Source organism: Budorcas taxicolor, chromosome 15, assembly GCF_023091745.1.
Source record: "Budorcas taxicolor isolate Tak-1 chromosome 15, Takin1.1, whole genome shotgun sequence".
Lineage (NCBI taxonomy): Eukaryota > Metazoa > Chordata > Mammalia > Artiodactyla > Bovidae > Budorcas > Budorcas taxicolor.
Genome location: NC_068924.1, coordinates 30428146 through 30446327, shown reverse-complemented (window position 1 = coordinate 30446327; position 18182 = coordinate 30428146). Strand labels below are relative to the sequence as shown.

General features: G+C 36.9%; 1 protein-coding gene across 4 annotated transcripts in view; it reads right to left on the bottom strand.

Annotated features, from left to right (window-relative positions):
- ARHGEF12 (Rho guanine nucleotide exchange factor 12) overlaps nt 1-18182 on the bottom strand; it is a 158176-nt gene that overhangs the window by 67010 nt on the left and 72984 nt on the right. For 2 of the 4 annotated variants that reach the window (XM_052652357.1, XM_052652358.1), the window contains exons 3-4: nt 17825-17910; nt 16178-16234 (exon numbers count right to left, since the gene is read on the bottom strand). In XM_052652357.1, coding sequence (XP_052508317.1) covers nt 16178-16234; nt 17825-17910 — 143 coding nt within the window. The remainder of the gene's footprint in view (nt 1-16177; nt 16235-17824; nt 17911-18182) is intronic. The other 2 variants (XM_052652359.1, XM_052652360.1) reach the window with 1 other exon arrangement.

Sequence of the window (18182 nt, the reverse complement as noted above, 5' to 3'; positions counted from 1 at the left end):
CCATTATACTGTCCACTTATTATTATTTTAAGTCCATCTACCAGTCTGAGAGTCTGACATATTTGAACATCTAAGAATTACTAGGCCACCGATACAAAAAGAAAACATACATACGTAGCCAATTCAGGATCTATAGAATTCAAATTATTGAAATGTTCTACTTATTGTAGACCAGAAGGTGCTTTAACCCACCACAGAGGATAAATTCCACTAAGTACTAAACAGTATTTAAATTCACAAATTCACCACTCTTACAAAATAGGAAGCCATAGTACTGACATCACCAGTACTAACTAGTCGTATTTTTGAAATGTCTTTTTTGACAAACAGCATTTACTTTTTTGGGAAAATTTGTATTAAGCATCTACTAGTTATTTAACACTGTAATCTGCAGGTGTTATGAGCAACACAAAACTACTGGAAGTCTTTGCTCTCAAAGAACTTAAAATCTTGGTGGGAAAGGATAATAAAGAAACAGATAGGGCCCATAGACAGCAGCCCACCAGGCTCCCCCGTCCCTGGGATTCTCCAGGCAAGAACACTGGAGTGGGTTGCCATTTCCTTCTCCAATGCATCAAAGTGAAAAGTGAAAGTGAAGTCGCTCAGTCATATCTGACTCTTCGTGACCCCATGGACTTCAGCGTACCAGGCTCCTCTGCCCATGGAATCCTCTAGGCAAGAGTACTGGAGTGGGTTGTCACTGCCTTCTCCAAGAATATGATAAAACAACAGGCCCAATATGTTATTAAAGAAGGATGATTAAAAAATGGACTCCTAATTATAGAATGTCTATTTCCAAATTTTATTAACTAAAAAAAAAAAACTTTGAGCATGTTAACTTTTTCTGGTTCTTACAACACATATTGTCCATGGTTTGTTTGCTGTTTGCTGGTTTATTTTTCTAATTCCCTTATTCTCTGGTATAAAGATTATTAACTATAATCACCATACAAACGTGTTTATCTCTGAATACAAGTTTTTATAAGGTCACAAAATGACTTTAACATGAACTGTAACCACGTACTTTGTATGAAGACAGGCAGAGAGAGTGTTCAACAAGTAAGGTAATGATAACCTAAATCTGAGATTCAGTCACAGGAATATTTCTTTACTCTTACTATCCTTAGTGCCATATGAAGATTTCTTTTCTCACAACTATTAATAACTGCATATGGAGCACTGGTAATCAAGGGCACATCTCTATTATCATACTTACAAAAAAGGGTTTCTTCTGTGCCCGACTGTGAACTTCCAGAAAGCAGGAACAGTCTCCTCTTACCTTTTAATCTATCCCTTACCATAGTACCTGGCGTATAATCGGTGCTCAATGAATATTTACTAATTTGAACCTATTTTATAAATATATCATACTCAAGTCATTTTTCAAGAAAAAGTAAAATCATATCCCTGAAAACTATGTGAAGTGAGGAAATACTCCTATACAGACACTAACCTTCTGCCCTGAATTCTAACTAACTTGATTCTCTATCTACCCTAAAATAACTCTAGTTACAAGTAAGTTTTTCTTTATTTCTGGTCTTTTAAGGAATATGGTATTTCACCTGGAAGCTGATAATAAATGTCATGCTTCATGTTATCAATGAAGTAAAAGTAGACAGTCTATCAAATTTATGTAAATTTGTCTCCTAATATTTTCCCCTTTATAAACAAAGGAGATGTTTTCCTGTTAAAATATTGCGGCTTTTTTTTAATGCTTTTTTACTGAAGTACTATTAATTTACAAATTCTGTTAATTTCAGGCATACAGCATAGTTAAACAGTGTTTTTGCAGATTATATTCCATTACAGGTTATTACAAGATTCTCAGTATACTTCCCTATGCTATAGAGTATATCCTTGTTTATCTATTTTATATACAGTAGTTTGTATCTATTAATTCCATACCTCAAATCTGTACTTCCTCCCTTCCCTCTTTCCTTTCGTAACCAAAAGTTTGTTTTCTGTATCTGTGACTCTGTTTTGTATATACATTCATCTGTATTGTTTTTAGATTCCACATATGTTATATCATGTAGTCTTTGCCCTTCTCTGACTTATTTCACTATGCATAATGCTTTCTAGGTCTATCCATGTGGCTGCAAATGGCATTATTTCATTTTTCATGGCTGAGTAATATTCCTTGATGTGTGTTATGATATTCCTCTCTGTATACATACATAAGAAAATTCTTTTTTAAAAATTGTAGTTGATGGCTCAGTGATAAAGAACCTGCCTGACAATGCCTGGGTCGGGAAGATTCCCTGGAGAAGGAAATAGCAACTGACTCCAGTATTCTTGCCTGAGAAACCCTACAGACAGGGCCTGGTGGGCTCCAGGGGGTCCCATGGGCTCCATGGGGGTCCCAAAGAGTCAGACATGGCTTAGCAAATGAGCACGAGCATGATTTATAAAAGTTGGCTCAAAATATTGTGTTAGTTTCAGGTGTACAACTAAGTGATTCAGTTATATACATATTTATTCTTCATATTATTTTCCATTATAGGTTATTACAACATATTGAATGTAGTTCCTGTATTGGTGCATCTTCTTAATCCAATCATTTGTTGGCAAGCACTTGAGCTGGTTCCACATCTTGGCTATTATAAACAGTGCTGCTATGAACACTGTGGTGCACTGTCTTTTCCAATTAGCATTTCTGTTTTTCCAGCTATATACCCAGGAGTGGAACTGCTGAATCATACGGTAGTTCTAGTTTTAGTTTTTTAAGGAACTCAAACTGTCTTCCACAGTGCCTGTACCAAGTGACATTTCCCTCAACGGTGTACAAGGGTTCCCTTTTCTCCACAGCTTCTCTAACATCTGTTATTTGTTGACTTTTTATTGGTTGTCATTCTGACAGGTATAAGGTAATACCTCATTGTGGTTTTGATTAGCATTTCTTAATAAGCAGCAGTGATGAGCACTGTTTCACGTGCCTGTTAGCCATCGACATATTTTCTTTGAAAAATGGCTATTCAAGTCTTCTGCACATTTTTTGACTGGATTGTTTTTTCCTTGATATTAAATTGTAATGAGTTCTTTGTATATTTTGGATATTAACCCCTTGTTGTCACATCATTTGCAAGTATTTTTTCCCATTCCACAGGTTGTCTTTTTGTTTTGTTGATGTTTTCCTTCGCTGTACAAAAGCTTTTGAGTTTATTTAGGTCTCATTTGTTTATTTCTGCTCTTATTTCTTTTGCCTTAGGAGACTTATCCAAGAAAATTTTGCTACAATTTATGTCAAAGAGTATTCAATGCTCTCTTCTAGCAATTTTATGGTTTTAGGTCTTAGATTTAGGTCTTTAAACCATTTTGACTTTATTTTTGTATATGGTATGAAGGAATGTTATCGTTTCATTGTTTTACATATGGTCATCCAGCTTTCCCAGGATCACTTGAAGAGATTATCTTTTCTCTATTGTTTATCTTGCCCACTTTGTTATAGATTAATTGACTGTAGATGTGTAGATTTATTTCTGGGCTCTCTATTCTTTGCCATTGATCTATGCATTTGTTTTTATGCCAATACCATGCTGTCCTGACTACTACAGCTTTGGAGTATAGTTTGAAGTTTGAGAGGATTATACCTCCAGTTTGTTCTTTTGTCTCAGAATTGGTTTGGCAATTTGAGGTCATTGGTTATTCCATATAAACTTTAGGATTATTTGTTCTAGTTCTGCAGAAAATATCTTGTGTATTCTGATTGCACTTAAATCTGTAGATTGCTTTGAGTAATATGGCTATTTTAATAATATTAATTCTTTCAATCTAAGAGTCTGGAATATCTTTCTACTTCTTTGAATCATCTTCAATTTCCTTCATCAATGTTTTACAGTTTTTTAGAATATAGGTCTTTCACTTCCTTGCTTAGGTTTATTCCTATTTTATTATTTTGACATGATCTTAAATGGAACTGTCTTTTTTACTTTCTCTGATATTTCATTATTAGTGTATAGTAGAAATGCAACAGATTTCAGTATGTTAACCTTGTATCCTGCAATCTTCCTCAATTTGTTGATTGGTTCTAGCAGTATTCTGGTGCAGAATTTAGGGTTCTCTATATAAAGTATCATGTCATATGCAAAGAGTGACAGTTTCCCCTCTTCCCTATTATTTTGTATATCTTTTCTTTTTCAAAAATTTTTTGTCGGACTGCTGTGGCTGGGACTTCCAACAGAATGTTAAACAGAAGCAGTGAGAGTGAGCATCCTTGCCTTGATTTTGAATTTAGCAGGAAGGCTTTCAATTTCTCACCATTGAGTATTATTGTGTGTTTCTCTTAAGTGGCCTTTACTATGTTGAGACATATTTCCACTATACTCACTTTGATAGGAGTTTTTATCATGAATGGATCTTGATTTTGGCAAATGCCTTCTCTGCATCTATTGCGATGATCATGTAATTTTTGTCTCTTCTTTTGTTATTGTGGTGTATCACATGGATTTGTGTACACTGAACCATTCCTGTGACCTTAGAATAAATACGCCTTGATCATAACATATGATCCTGTTTGTGTATTGTTTAAGCTTTAATTTGTTAATATTTTGTATTTACATTCATTTTATATCCATATTAATCAAAGATGTTGGCCTGTAATTTTTTATAGTGTCTTTGGTTTTTGTATCAGGGTAATGAAGGAAATGGGAATCCAAGACCACCTGACCTGCAGCTTGAGAAACCTGTATGCAGGTCAGGAAGCAACAGTAGAACTGGACATGGAACAACAGACTGGTTCCAAATAGGAAAAGGAGTACGTCAAGGCTGCAGATTGTCACCCTGCTTATCTAACTTACATGCAGAGTACATCATGAGAGATGCTGGGTGGAGGAAGCACAATCTGGAATCAAGAGTGCCAGGAGAAATATCAATAACCTCAGATATGCAGATGACACCACCCTTATGGCAGAAAGTGAAGAAGAACTAAAGAGCCTCTTGATGAAAGTGAAAGAGGAGAGTGAAAAAGTTGGCTTAAAGTTCAACATTCAGAAAACAAAGATCATGGAATCTGGTCCCATCACTTCATGGAAAATAGATGGGGAAACAGTGGAAACAGTGGCTGTCTTTATTTTTCAGGGCTTCAGAATCACTGCAGATGGTGACTGCAGCCATGAAATTAAAAGACACTTACTCCTTGGGAGGAAAGTTATGACCAGCCAAGAAAGCATAGTAAAAAGCATAGTAAAAAGTCCGTCTAGTCAAGGCTATGGTTTTTCCAGTAGTCATGTATGGATATGAGTGTTGGACTATAAAGAAAGCTGAGCACTGAAGAATTGATGCTTTTGAACTGTGGTGTTGGAGAAGACTCTTGAGAATCCCTTGGACTGCAGGGAGATCCAACCAGTCCATTCTAAAGGAGATCAGTCCTGGGTTTTCACTGGAAGGACTGATGTTGAAGTTGAAACTCCAGTACTTTGGCTACCTGATGCAAAGAGCTGACTCATCTGAAAAGACCCCGAATGCTGGGAAAGACTGAGGGCAGGAGGAGAAGGGGATGACAGAGGATGAGACGGTTGGATGGCATCACCACCTCAACGGACATGAGTTTGGGTAAACTCCGGGAGTTAGTGATGGATAGGGAGGCCTGGGGTGCCGCCGTTCATAGGGTCGCAAAGAGTTAGACACGACTGAGCGACTGAACTGAACTGTCCAGTTTTCCCAGCACCACCTACTGAAGAGGCTATCTTTCCCTGTTGTATATTCTCACCTCCTTTGTCAAAACTAAGGTACCCATAGGTGCATGGGTTTAACTCTCTATCTTGTTCCACTGGTCTATGTTTCTGCTTTTGTTCCAGTACCATACTGTCTTGATGACTGTAGCTTTGTAGTATAGTCTGAAGTCAGGAAGGTTGATTCCTCCAGCTCCATTGTTCTTTCTCAAGACTGCTTTGGCTATTTGAGGTCTTTTGTGTTTCCATATGAATTGTGAAACTTTTTGTTCAAATTCTGTGAAAAACGCCACTGACAGTTTGATAGGGATTGCATTCAATCTGTAGATTGCATCAGGTAGTACAGTCATTTTCACAATATTGATTCTTCCTACCCAGGAACATGGACTATCTCTCTGTTAACATCGTTTTTGATTCATCAGTGTCTTATAATTTTCCATATACAGGTCTTTTGTCTCCCTAGGTAGGTTTATTCCTAGATATTTTATTCTTTTTGTTACAATGGTGAATGGGATTGATTCCTTAATTTCTCTTTCTGATTTTTCATTGTCAGTATATAGGAATGCAAGTGATCTCTGTGTACTGACCTTGTATTCTGTGATTTTGCTGAATTCAATGATTAGCTCTAGTAATTTTCTGATAGTTTCTTTAGGGTTTTCTATGTATAGTATCACGTCATCTGCAAACAGTGAAAGTTTTACTTCATTTCCAATCTGGATTACTTTTAATTTTTTTCCTTCTCTAATTGTGGTAGCTAGGACTTCCGAAACTATATTGAATAACAGTGGTGAAAGTGGACACCACTGTCGTGTTCCTGATCTTAGCAGGAATGCTTTTAGTTTCTCACCACTGAAAATAATGTTTGCTGTGGGCTTATCACATATGGTCTTTACTATGCTGAAGTAGGTTCCTTCCATGCCCCTTTTTTGAAGCATTTTTATCATAAACGGGTGCTGAATTTTGTCAAAGGCTTTTCTTTTTCTGCATCTATTGAGATGATCACATGGTTTTTATCTTTCAATTTGTTAATATGGTGTATCACATTGATTGATCTGCACATACTGAAGAATCCTTGCCTCCCTGGAATAAATCTGACTTGATCATGGTGTATGAGCTTTTTAATGTGTTGCTGAATTCTGTTTGCTAGAATTTTGTTGAGGATTTTTGCATCTATGTTCATCAATGATATAGGCCTGTAATTTAACTTTTTGTGTGTTGTATTTGTCTGGTTTCGTGGCTTCTCTGGCGGCTTAGCTGATAAAGAATCCACCTGTAATGTGGGAGACTTGGGTTCAATCCCTGGGTTGGGAAGATCCCCTGGAGAAGGAAACGACTACCCACTCCAGTATTCTGGCCTGGAGAATTCCATGGACTGTCCATGGGGTCACAAAGAGTCAGCCGCGACTGAGCATCTTTTACTTTGCCTGGTTTTGGTATCAGGGTGATTTTGGCCTCGCAGAATGAGTTTGGAAGTGTTCTTTCATCTGCAATTTTTGAAAAAGTTTCAGAAAAATAGGCATTAGGTCTTCTCTAAATGTTTGATAGAATTCGCCTGTGAAGCCATCTGGCCCTGGGGTTTTGTTTTGGGGGGAGTTTTTTAAAATCACAGTTTCAATTTCAATGTTTGTAACTGGGTTGTTCATAATTTCTATTTCTTCCTGGTTCAGTCTTGGGAGATTGAACTTTTCTAAGAATCTGTCCATTTCCTCTAGGTTGTCAATTTTATTAGCATATAGTTGCTTACAATATTCTCTTATGATCCTTTGTGTTTCTGTATTATCTGTTGTAACTTCTTTTTCATTTCTAATTCTGTTGATCTGACTTTTCTCCCTTTTTTTCTTGATGTGTCTGGCTAATGTTTTGTCAATTTTGTTTATCTTCTCAAAGAACCAGGTTTTAGTTTTATTAATCTTTGGTAACATTTCATTTCTTTTTCATTTATTTCTGCTCTGATATTTAGGATTTCTTTCCTTCTGCTGACTTTGGGGCTTTTCTCCGTTTTCTTTTTCTAGCTTCTTTAGGTGCAGAATTAAGTTGTCTCTTCGATGCTTTTCTTGTTTCCTAAGGTACGGTTGTGTTGCTATGAACTTCCCTCTTAGAACTGCTTTTGCTGAGCCCATAGGTTTTAGGTCATTCATCGTGTTTTCACTGTCATTTGTTTCTAGGAATCTTTTGATTTCCCTTATTTCTTCAGTAACCTCTTTGTTATTTAGTAATGTATCATTAAATCTCCATGAATTTCTGTTTTCTGCTGTTTTTTTTTTTTCCTAGTTAATATCTAGTCTCCTAGTGTTGTGGTCAGAGAAGATACCTGATATGATTTCAATTTTCATAAATTTACTGAGGCTTGATTTGTGACCCAAGATGTGGTCTATCCTAGAGAATGTCCCATGTGCACTTGAGAAGAAAGTGTATTCTTCTGCATTTGGATGGAAAGTCCTGAAGATATCAATTATGTCCATTTGGTCTAATGTTTCATTTAAGGTTTGTGCTTCCTTACAGATTCTCTATCTTGATGATCTGTCCATTGGTGTAAATGCAATGTCAAAGTCCCCTACTATTATAGTATTACTGTCGATTTCCCCTCTTATGCCTGTTAGTGTTTGCCTTATGTACCAAGGTGCTCCTATGTTGGGTGCATAAATATTTACAATTGTTATGTCTTCTTGGAGTAATCCCTTGATCATTATGTAGTATCCTCCTTTGTCTCTTATAATATTCTTTAAAGTCTATTTTTGTCTGAAATAAGGACTGCCACTTCGAATTTCTTTTGGTTTCCATTCACATGGAATATCTTTTTCCATCCTTTTGCTTTCAGTCTGTATGTGTCTCTAGGTCTGAAGTGGGTCTCTCTAGGCAGCAGTGGGTCTCTTGTAGGGTCTTATTTTTGTATCCACTCAGTCTGTATCTTTTGGTTGGTGCATTAATCCATTTATATTCAAGGTGATTAGTGATATGTATGTTCCTACTGGCATTTTCTTGATTGTTTTGGGTTTGTTTTTGTAGGTCTTTCTTGTGTGTTTACTGGCTATATAAGTCCCTTCAGTATTTGTTGCAGGATTAGTTTGGTGGTGCTCAATTCTCTTAGCCTCTGCTTGTCTGTAAAACTTTTGATTTCTCCATCAATTTTGGATGAGATCTTTGCCAAGCATAGTAATCTTGGTTGTAGATTTTTCTCTTTCAGTACTTTAAATATATCTTGCCATTCCCTTCTGGCCTGCAGGGTTTCTGCTAAAAGATCTGCTGTTAAACATACGAGTTTTTCCTTGTATGTTACTTGTTGCTTTTCCTTTGCTGCTTTTAATATTCTTTCTTTGTGCTTAATCTCTGTCAGCTTGATTAATGTGTGTCTCAACATGTTTCTCCTGTAAGGGACTCTCTGTGCTTCTTGGTCTTGATCTAATTTCTTAAAAACTGTTTTCAGTGCCTTTCTGTTTTTCCTCTTCCTCTGCTGCTGCTGCTAAGTTGTGACCCCTATAACTTGAATGCCAGTGAGTTTAATATTGTCCCAAAGGTCTCTGAGGCTATCCTCAATTCTTTTCATTCTTTTCCCTCTATTCTGCTCCTCAGCACTTATTTCTACCATTCCATCTTCCAGCTCACTTATCCATTCCTCTGCCTCAGTTACTCTGCTACTGGTTCCTTCTAGAGTATTTTTCATTTCAGTAAATGTGTTCCCCATCTCTGTTTGCTTCTTATTTTTTCTATGTCCTTGGTGATTATATTAACGGTGTCAAATGTTTCTTGCATTTTCCCTATTTTCAAGTCTTCAGAGCATCTTTACTATCATTATTCTGAATTCTCTTTCAGGTAGATTGCTTATTTCCTCTCTGTTTATTTGGTCTTTGAGTTTCTACCTTGCTCTCTCATTTGTACTGTATTTCTGTCTTTTCATCATTTTTTCTAACTTGCTCCACTTGAGGTCAGGCTTTATTCCTTCTTCCTTTTGGATTTTGTCCTTGGAGGGAAAGGCTGATTGAGTGGTTCGTGTTGATTTCTTTTTAGGGATGACTCGTGCCTGTGTTCTTTTTTCCTTCGTGCTTTGTCTAGTTTCACGTGCTCATAGGGAATCACATGTGGAGGCCTTGCACTAGACACTTCAGACCAGAGTTCCAAGTGGAAATCTGAATTATCTATTTTTTATTGGATCTTTATTGGTTCTAGAAATTATCTGTGCTTAGATCAATTCTCTTTCTTAGTTCAGTTAACATTTTTATTATAAAATTTTTGAATTCATTTACCAGTAGACTGATTACTTCTGTTTCATTATTTATTATTTCAGGGTAGTTCCTTGCTCTTTTGAGGGTAGTTCCTCTGCCTTCCCATTTTACTTAACTCTGTCTCTGAATTTAGGTGTTAAGTTATCCACTGTGGTCTTGAAGGATGTTTTTACATAGCAGCATCCCCATGTAGACTGTTTATGCCTATTGTCTCTGGTGTGAGGGCTGAACTTGATGTAGATGCCAGACACATTTTTCCTCAGGATGTGCTAGCCATGATCACCTTGATAGCGGATGCACACGCTGGTGTTAGTGGTTGGTATTAGTCCTGGCCTGCACAGGACTTAAGGTGGGATTTCCTCTCTTCTCAGTGGTAGACAGTGTTGCCTTGTCGGGGTGGGGTCCACTCCCAGGTTGCTAGAGCAGAATCCCTGGTAGTCAGGCTTGAAATGGCTCTGTTCCTTTTTAAGTGTGTTTCTTGTTAGCAAGCCAGTACCCACGTACTCCTCACAGGGGAGTCCAGGCTTTTCCAGCCTTTCTCTTTGTCCCACTGGTTCACCAAGCAGCCAAGGGGCCTTGCCTCCTCTACAGAGGACCCCAGAACTATGATTCCCAACCCGTGGCTCCAACTGCTTACTTCCCAGGGTGAGTGTCCACCCACACTCCTTCCCTCTTCCTCTTAGGTCCTTCCTAGGGGCAGAGGTCTCAGCTCAGTGTTTCTTCCCATCCTACCCAATTACGTGAGAATCTTTCTTGCAGCCCTGGTTGTACAGTTGTTCTGCCAGTTTCCAGTTTGTTTTCAGTGAGAATTTTTCTACATGTAGGTGTATTTTTCATGTGCTTTTAGGGGTAGGTGAACTTCACATCCTTTTACTCCACCTGCTTAATCCCCCTTTCCAATGCAACATTTGAAACCAACATAAAAAACTGTTTCTTACTCAAAAGTTAAATACCAAGGATTGAAAGTGAAAAAAAATTAAGTCTTTATAATGGTTTACCATAGGGAGGGGAAGAAGTCTTTCAGGTATTCTAAAAAAGGTGAAAAAGTACTCTGAGGTTTCACTACAATATATTCCTTGAAAAACTTGGCAACTATATTGCCAAATAGAAAATTAATGAAAACGTAGTGTAAATATGCAAAGCAACATGCTAAACCTTTCAAACTGCATTTACTTCAGGGAAAGCACATTAGTCTTTCTTCATCTTTGATTTTTTTACATGACCAAACTTCTCTAAGTCTCACCTCTTAAGAATTAGCTTCAGGGAAGGGTGTGGAGAAAGACCATGTGCAACCCCATAAAAACAGCTCATTTTTAAACTGCTGCCAGACATACATGTTTTATGAGTTAGACCTTAGATAATCCTTTGATTAAGAAGTTTCTTGATTCTAAATGCACAATGCTGCCAGCAAGAAGGGCCTTAAGTTCCAAATATATCAATTTCTTTCTTTTATAACCAACAGTTAGTCTCTCTTCAAAGTTACATTTTCTTCTACCTTAAAATTTTTCAGAGAAAGGAAGAATCCAATTTAAATGAATCAACAATTTTATTCCATTAATCCTCTTTACTAAAACAATGCATACCAATCTCAACAACCATTCACTCAATGAGTGATTCCAGTGTGTCAGGCATTATGGAAGATGTAAAGATGAATATAAATATGAACAACTTAACATAAAGCAGGATGTTAACAGGATGTCAGACAACAAAAGCAATTGTTTAAAAACTCAGCAAACTTAGGAAAGTCATATGGAAGAGGCAGTATTTGAACACAGGCCTTGAAGGGTAGGGAGGATTCTAACAAGGAGTTATAGGAGATAAACCATTCAAAACAATGGAGATGGCATGAGCAAAGAAAAAGTACCAAGTCATATATGAAGAAATGAAAATTTGGGGGACAGTCTGGTTCCTTTAGGTGAAAAGTAGTAGATTAATGGAGAATGATGAGTTGGAAACAAATCACGGCATATCGTAATAACTATTTGCACTTTCCTAAAAAGTGAATGACTAAATCCTTACTTCAGTGATACCAATCTGATTGAATACAGAAAAATGAAGAGGAAGTGAATCAATGTGAAATCAACATGAAAGAAACTTATGAGTCTAGCCTATTAAATAAGTCTAATGACATAATGAAAAACTGAACAAAGCTGCCAAGATGGAACCATGCAGTAAGGGGTGAAAAATAATGTGATGGGAGAACCAATGAAATGTGGCAAGCAGCTGACAGCAGAGGAAAAGAGAAAGGGAGAAGTCAAGGGAGATTTAAGAAACTAAGCGAACAGAAAAGTGACTGTGCTACTAGAAGAAACAGGGAAATCAATCTCCAGCCATAGTTACCACGGATAAATCCCAGACTGGTCATTTGGATTCGGAGGATAGAGTGGAAGTATGCAGTGAATTGTTATAAATATGAGACTGGAAACAGAAAAAGACCAGGGACAAACTTGGGTTATGCCTAAATTTAGAAGAAGGAAAAATAAATACAGAAAAGACAAAACCAACATAAAGAGAAAAGGAAAGGGTAGGCTAATATTATATACACCAAAGATAGGGTATCATCACTGCCTAATATCTCAAGGGGAAGGTGAGAACTGAGAAAAAGTTTACAAATTCTCAAGTTAGATTGTTTTGATTTACCTCCCAGAGAGTATGTGTTCAGCAGTCAGAATTTAAGAAGTTAATCAGTGAGTGACTTATGAGGACACAGACGGTCCTCATGGTGTAGAATGCTCTTTACAAAGTTGAAGAAAAAACAGAGAGAATGATAACTTGGTGGGAGTAAAAATCAAACCAAGAACTTCTCATTTTATAGATATGAGAAGTCAGGAAAAAAAATATGAAGTTAAAAAATTACACTCTAAATATCTAAATCAGGATATTTCAAGTAGTAACAATTTGCTTCTGTTATGGACTAAATGTCTGTGTCAACCCCACAAAATTCATATGCTGAGTCCTAACCCTCAACATGACAGGATTTGGAGATGAATGAGTCCTTTGAGGAGGAATTAGGGTTAAGTTCCCCAGTGACTCAGAGGTTAAAGCGTCTGCCTGCAATGCAGGAGATCTAAGTTCGATCCCTGGGTCAATAAGATCCACTGGAGAAGGAAATGGCAATCCACTCCAGTATTCTTGCCTGGACACTCCCATGGACGGAGGAGCCTGGTTGGCTACAGTCCACGGGGTCCCAAAGAGTCGGACACGACTGAGCGACTTCACTTTCACTTTCAAGATCATTAAGAGTGAGGCTCTCATGCTGGGATTAGTATCCTTACGAGATACCAAAGAGCTTGTTCTCTCTTTCCCCCTCTACACACGCTTGCACCAAGGTAAACACCACACAAGCACGAAGCAAGATGGTGACCATCTTTAAACCAGGAGAAGAGCTCTCATCAGAACCTGACTAATGCTGGCAGCTGCTGGCAGCCTGATCTCACATTTTTAGTCTCCAAACTGAGAAAATAAAACTCTTGTTTAAGTCAAGTCTCTAGTATTTTGCTATAGAAGTCCCAGTGAACTAACACAGATTCAAAAAGACATAGCTTATTTTCTTATACATAATATCATCAGCTGAGATCCTTTTAGGATACCAAGACAGAAATCAGGGAGAAGCTGTAGTTTAACTCAAAATTCCCTTGCTAAATTTCTCACATTCCTCAAACAGCACAAAATTTCTCCATTACAGTAAGGAAAACATAAAATTAAATATCATTAAAATTGCAGATCAGAAAATATATCTGTATATGGTCAAAAGACTCCAAAATGTTCTGAGAGGAAAATAAGGGGAAAAGGAACAAATATTGACCTACTGCACTGGGCAGAAGCTTAACAAAGAAGTGAATACAAAACAAACATTTGATTTCCTCTTAAAATGAGCAAAGTAAATCCATCTCACAAAATGGCTCTAAAAATGGCTAGGAAAATTTAAAATAAATAATTTGTAAGTGAATGACGAGTATCTGTGTGAAGTATCCAGCTAACAAATTTTACCCCAAGAGAAGATAATCTCAAAAGTTAAAAGTAGGCTTGTTAAGAGATCCTCAGTTCAGTTCAGTCGCTCAGTCATGTCCGACTCTTTCTGACCTCAAGGAGTGCAGCACGCCAGGGCTCCCTCTCCATTACCAACTCCCAGGGTTTACTCAAACTCATGTCCATTGTGTCAGTGATGCCATCCAACCATCCCATCCTCTGTTGTCCCCTTCTCCTCCTGCCTTCAATCTTTCCCAGCATCAGGATCTTTTCAAATGAGTCAGTTCTTTGCATCAGGTGGCCAAAGTATTAAGTTTCAGCTTCAGCATCAGTCCTTCCAATGAATATTCAGGACTGACTTCCTTTAGGATGGACTAGTTGGATCTCCTTGCTTAAGAGACCCTACACTAAAGCAATGTCATCGGTTGCTATGATTCTACTCAAGTCATACTCCAGTATTTCTAAACTTTCCAAAACTCTCCAGATACTCCTTTTCACCCATGCTAATTGCACAGAGTCTGAAGAAGTCTATTCACACTGGTGATAAAATATTTGTAATGTCAACGAGATTTAAGTTAGCATGCTAACTCTGTTCTGATCAAGTCATCCCTCTCGAAAGTGCTTTTTGAGAACTCATGGCTTAGTTCCTTCCAAAAAAGGTATTTCAAGGGTTCTCAAGAAACAAACACAGAGAAGCCACACCTTACTTCCCCATTACCACTTAAAATGTTTCTATTACTACCAAGCCAATGGCATGTCTGAACTAGTGTTAGTATTCCTATCGCTGGTAAGAAAAATATTAGTATACTATTTCCAGCCATGGATTCCTAAATTGTTAGTCTCATCCAAAGCAAACAGCATACATACCACAGATCTAGGAAAATGAGGGGGAGATGAAATTACAACATTGCAAAGGTTACTGGAAAAGAATGGTGCTATAAAGAGAGTGTTCACATTCCTAAAGAGAGAATAAACCATAGGAAGCTCTTTATATAGAACAGAAAGACAGAGTCTCAAGAAATTATGAGGAGCCAAATACTTTGGAAGGAAGAAAAAAACATGAATCTGACATGCCATATGGCATGGTACACATTTCCTGCTGAACTAATGTAAAAGGTTTAAACTGCACAGAAAATGTACTAGTCACATAAACCCAAGCAAAGAACTATGGGTATGTACCTAACACAGAAGCATTAACTGATTTATAACCAAACACAGGCCTCATAATACTAAACAGTATCTGACAGTATGTGTTCAAGTGTCTTAAAAGAGAAAGGGGGCATTTTTACATATTTTTTCCTTTCATGTATTAATCAAGCTAGGAAACAGCTGCACCTGGAGAACCTTATACTTGATAGATTTTGGCTCTATTGAAGAAGACCTGGTTTTTCTTTGAGGCCAAATTTCGAATCTTCTTAAAAAAGAAAAACTTATTAGTCTTTCAAAGATTATTTTAAAAGTCTAGGTTCCAGGCAGTGCTTCTCTTATTCACTTTTCTCAAAACACTAATTAGATGCCAAAACAAGAAAAGAGGGCAGGTAAAATTATGCAAAGGAAAAAGAAAAATATGTCTGAACTACACAAACAGGGTTTACGTTATCTTTGGAAGACAGAATACAGCCTGGAAATATTAGTGTTTCAAGCAGCTGCTTCAAGACTTGACCATTCAGGTTAAACCTGCTCTTTGTGGAGATTATTTTTTAGAGGTGCCATTTTGAAATTTTCCCATTCAGAATAAGCTTTGGGGAGACTTATGAAAGGCAGAGACATTCTTCATCTACAAAAATAAAACATTTAAGTTATTTTTGCTGTTGTAGATAAATTATACAAGAACAGCACTTCCAGATGATGAGGCAATTAAAAAGAAAGAAACAATAAAAAATAAAATAAAAATTCTGAAGAGCTGCTAACACATCTAGACTACACTGGTACTAGACTGAGAGGAGAAGACGGGTAGGAATGATGTAATTCCACATGACCCAAACTCTGCCAATGGGACACGAGAAGAAAACGCCAAGAATTCAAAGCTCATTCATGTTATTTGGAGAAACTCGACCCAAACACCTTAGAGATCACCTTCCTGACATAAACAAGATGCGAGAGAAGATGGGCAGTGTACCTGTTCTTCCTCTATAATGTTAGTTTCTAGCAATCTTAAGCTTCCACATCACAGCCACATTAAAACCCCAGGCTCCCTTTCCCTGCAGGAGGTCATGCCATGCAGAGCAGACACAGGAAGACTGCAGTTAAAAAAAGAAAAATGAAACAGCATGAAGCAAGCTCCAAAGGTGCAAGGCTGAATTGGCTACATTAGCTTACCATATATCTCGGATCTACTCTCCTCTGAACTAGACTTTGTCTTCTTGGAGGAGCTATCTGCACAAGAGTGGGAGAAAAGGAGAGAGATATAGAAAATATGGAGACCAAATGTAAGGGGGAAAATTCATGGGGGAAAAAAAAAAAAAAGAATGAGTCATGATCAAGTTAAATCGTGCAAACACAAAGTATGAACATCACAGGTGACAGCCCTTAGAATAGTCACGAACAGCACAGGTAATGACATTTTAGATTTGTCGAAGAAAAGACAGTGCAATAAAAATATGTTCAAACAAAACAACACATGACAATTCTACAAAATATATTATCTGACAATTGTAGAGATGACAAAAGCACTAAAAGCTGTAATAATCTCATTGTGAAACACTGGGTTCCACTTTGCTAATCTGTCTTTGGAGATGGGCACATCACAGATGAACATACAGAGTAAGTCAATCTAATAAGACTTTAATGGCTTCGATGAGTACAGGACAGAAACTTTGTGACCCTAGTTATCAAGACAAAACTAATCAATAAATGAAAGCCTTGGAGTCCTATGACATCAAAATGAGGTGTCAAAAACAAAGAATTATTTCTTAATAGAGATCCAGAAGTTACATATTACATACTCCCACCACCAAAGCCTCCTAAATTGATGACCAGGATTTCATTTTTAACCTACCACCCAAGGTTCAGTAGCTGTTCACTTCCCATTCTTCCCTTACCAGGTAATATTTATGTTTTTCAAAGTGCCCTAGTGGTTTATACTAAACTATGAAACATCTTGGATACAAAAAACACTCTATTAAAAGTTATTTCTAAGTGAAAATATCTAAAAATAGATACATTATATTTATGTATCTGAGATCTTAGTATTTGCTTACTTTATCTTTTGTCATGGGAATGTCTAAGTGAACAAAACAGTATATGCACAGAGAATAAATTTCAAATGACAAAAGCAAATTTATCAAGTAATTTTTATAAATTAAATACTGAGTGAGTTTACAAGGGAAAACCAAAGCCTATATATTACAAGAAGGGTTCAACCTATATACAAAATTAAGAATATAAATAGTCAAAAGTATGCTAGCATGAAAATTCTAGGAAATACCAACGCTACTGAAGTTGAAAGACAGCTTGAGTTTAGAATACTTTTTGAAGAAAAAGGGATTTCTATTCATCTACTTACTCTAAAGTGAGACAATCATTAACTTTGAATTATTTTATCTAATTCTCCAATTTACTGTGATCATATCTGAATTTTTAATTGACTACAGAATATGTAGTTGTTATAGCCTTGATTATAATGTTGGTTTCATAAACATACTACTGTTCATTCCTAGGATTTACCTTGCTACTAAGTCCTTGGTCTGACCAATTATGATATAACTATTTCTATTATCATTATTATTTAAAAATATAACACAGTCTGCAATGATGCTTCCATAGTAGAATCCATAGTGTTGAAAGTTAAAAATGCCTGTATTCCTTCTGAGTACAAAGGTTTCATACTATGTAGCTGAAGAGGAAGGAAAGTCTTAAATAGATCGAACAGCTACTCCTGGGTGTCGCAGGCAGTCATGTAGCTGAAGGTGTATTATTCGAAACTTCACCAGCCTCAGTATTCTTTGGCAGAACAAAGTGTGTTACCTGTGGGGTCAAAATCATGTGATGTACTGCGCTCAACTTTCTGCTTCTTATCTGTTGGTGACTCTCGGTTCAAAATACTTCCATGCCTAAGTTAAATAAAAGCAATTACATATTTACTACAAAAAAAAAATCACTGTAACAAAAACAATTTAAAAATCCCAAGTGCGTCTTACAAAGAGAAACCAATAAATGAGTTTACCTTAGGTCTCATAAACCTAATTCATACTTTTCAAAATGTTTTAAAATTCAGTCTGTGCTATGTTTAATACACAGTCTATTTAACTGGTTACAAAAAGTGTTTTAAAATAATGAGCAGTATTTACCAATAAGGGCTTCCCTGGTAGCTCAGCTGGTAAAT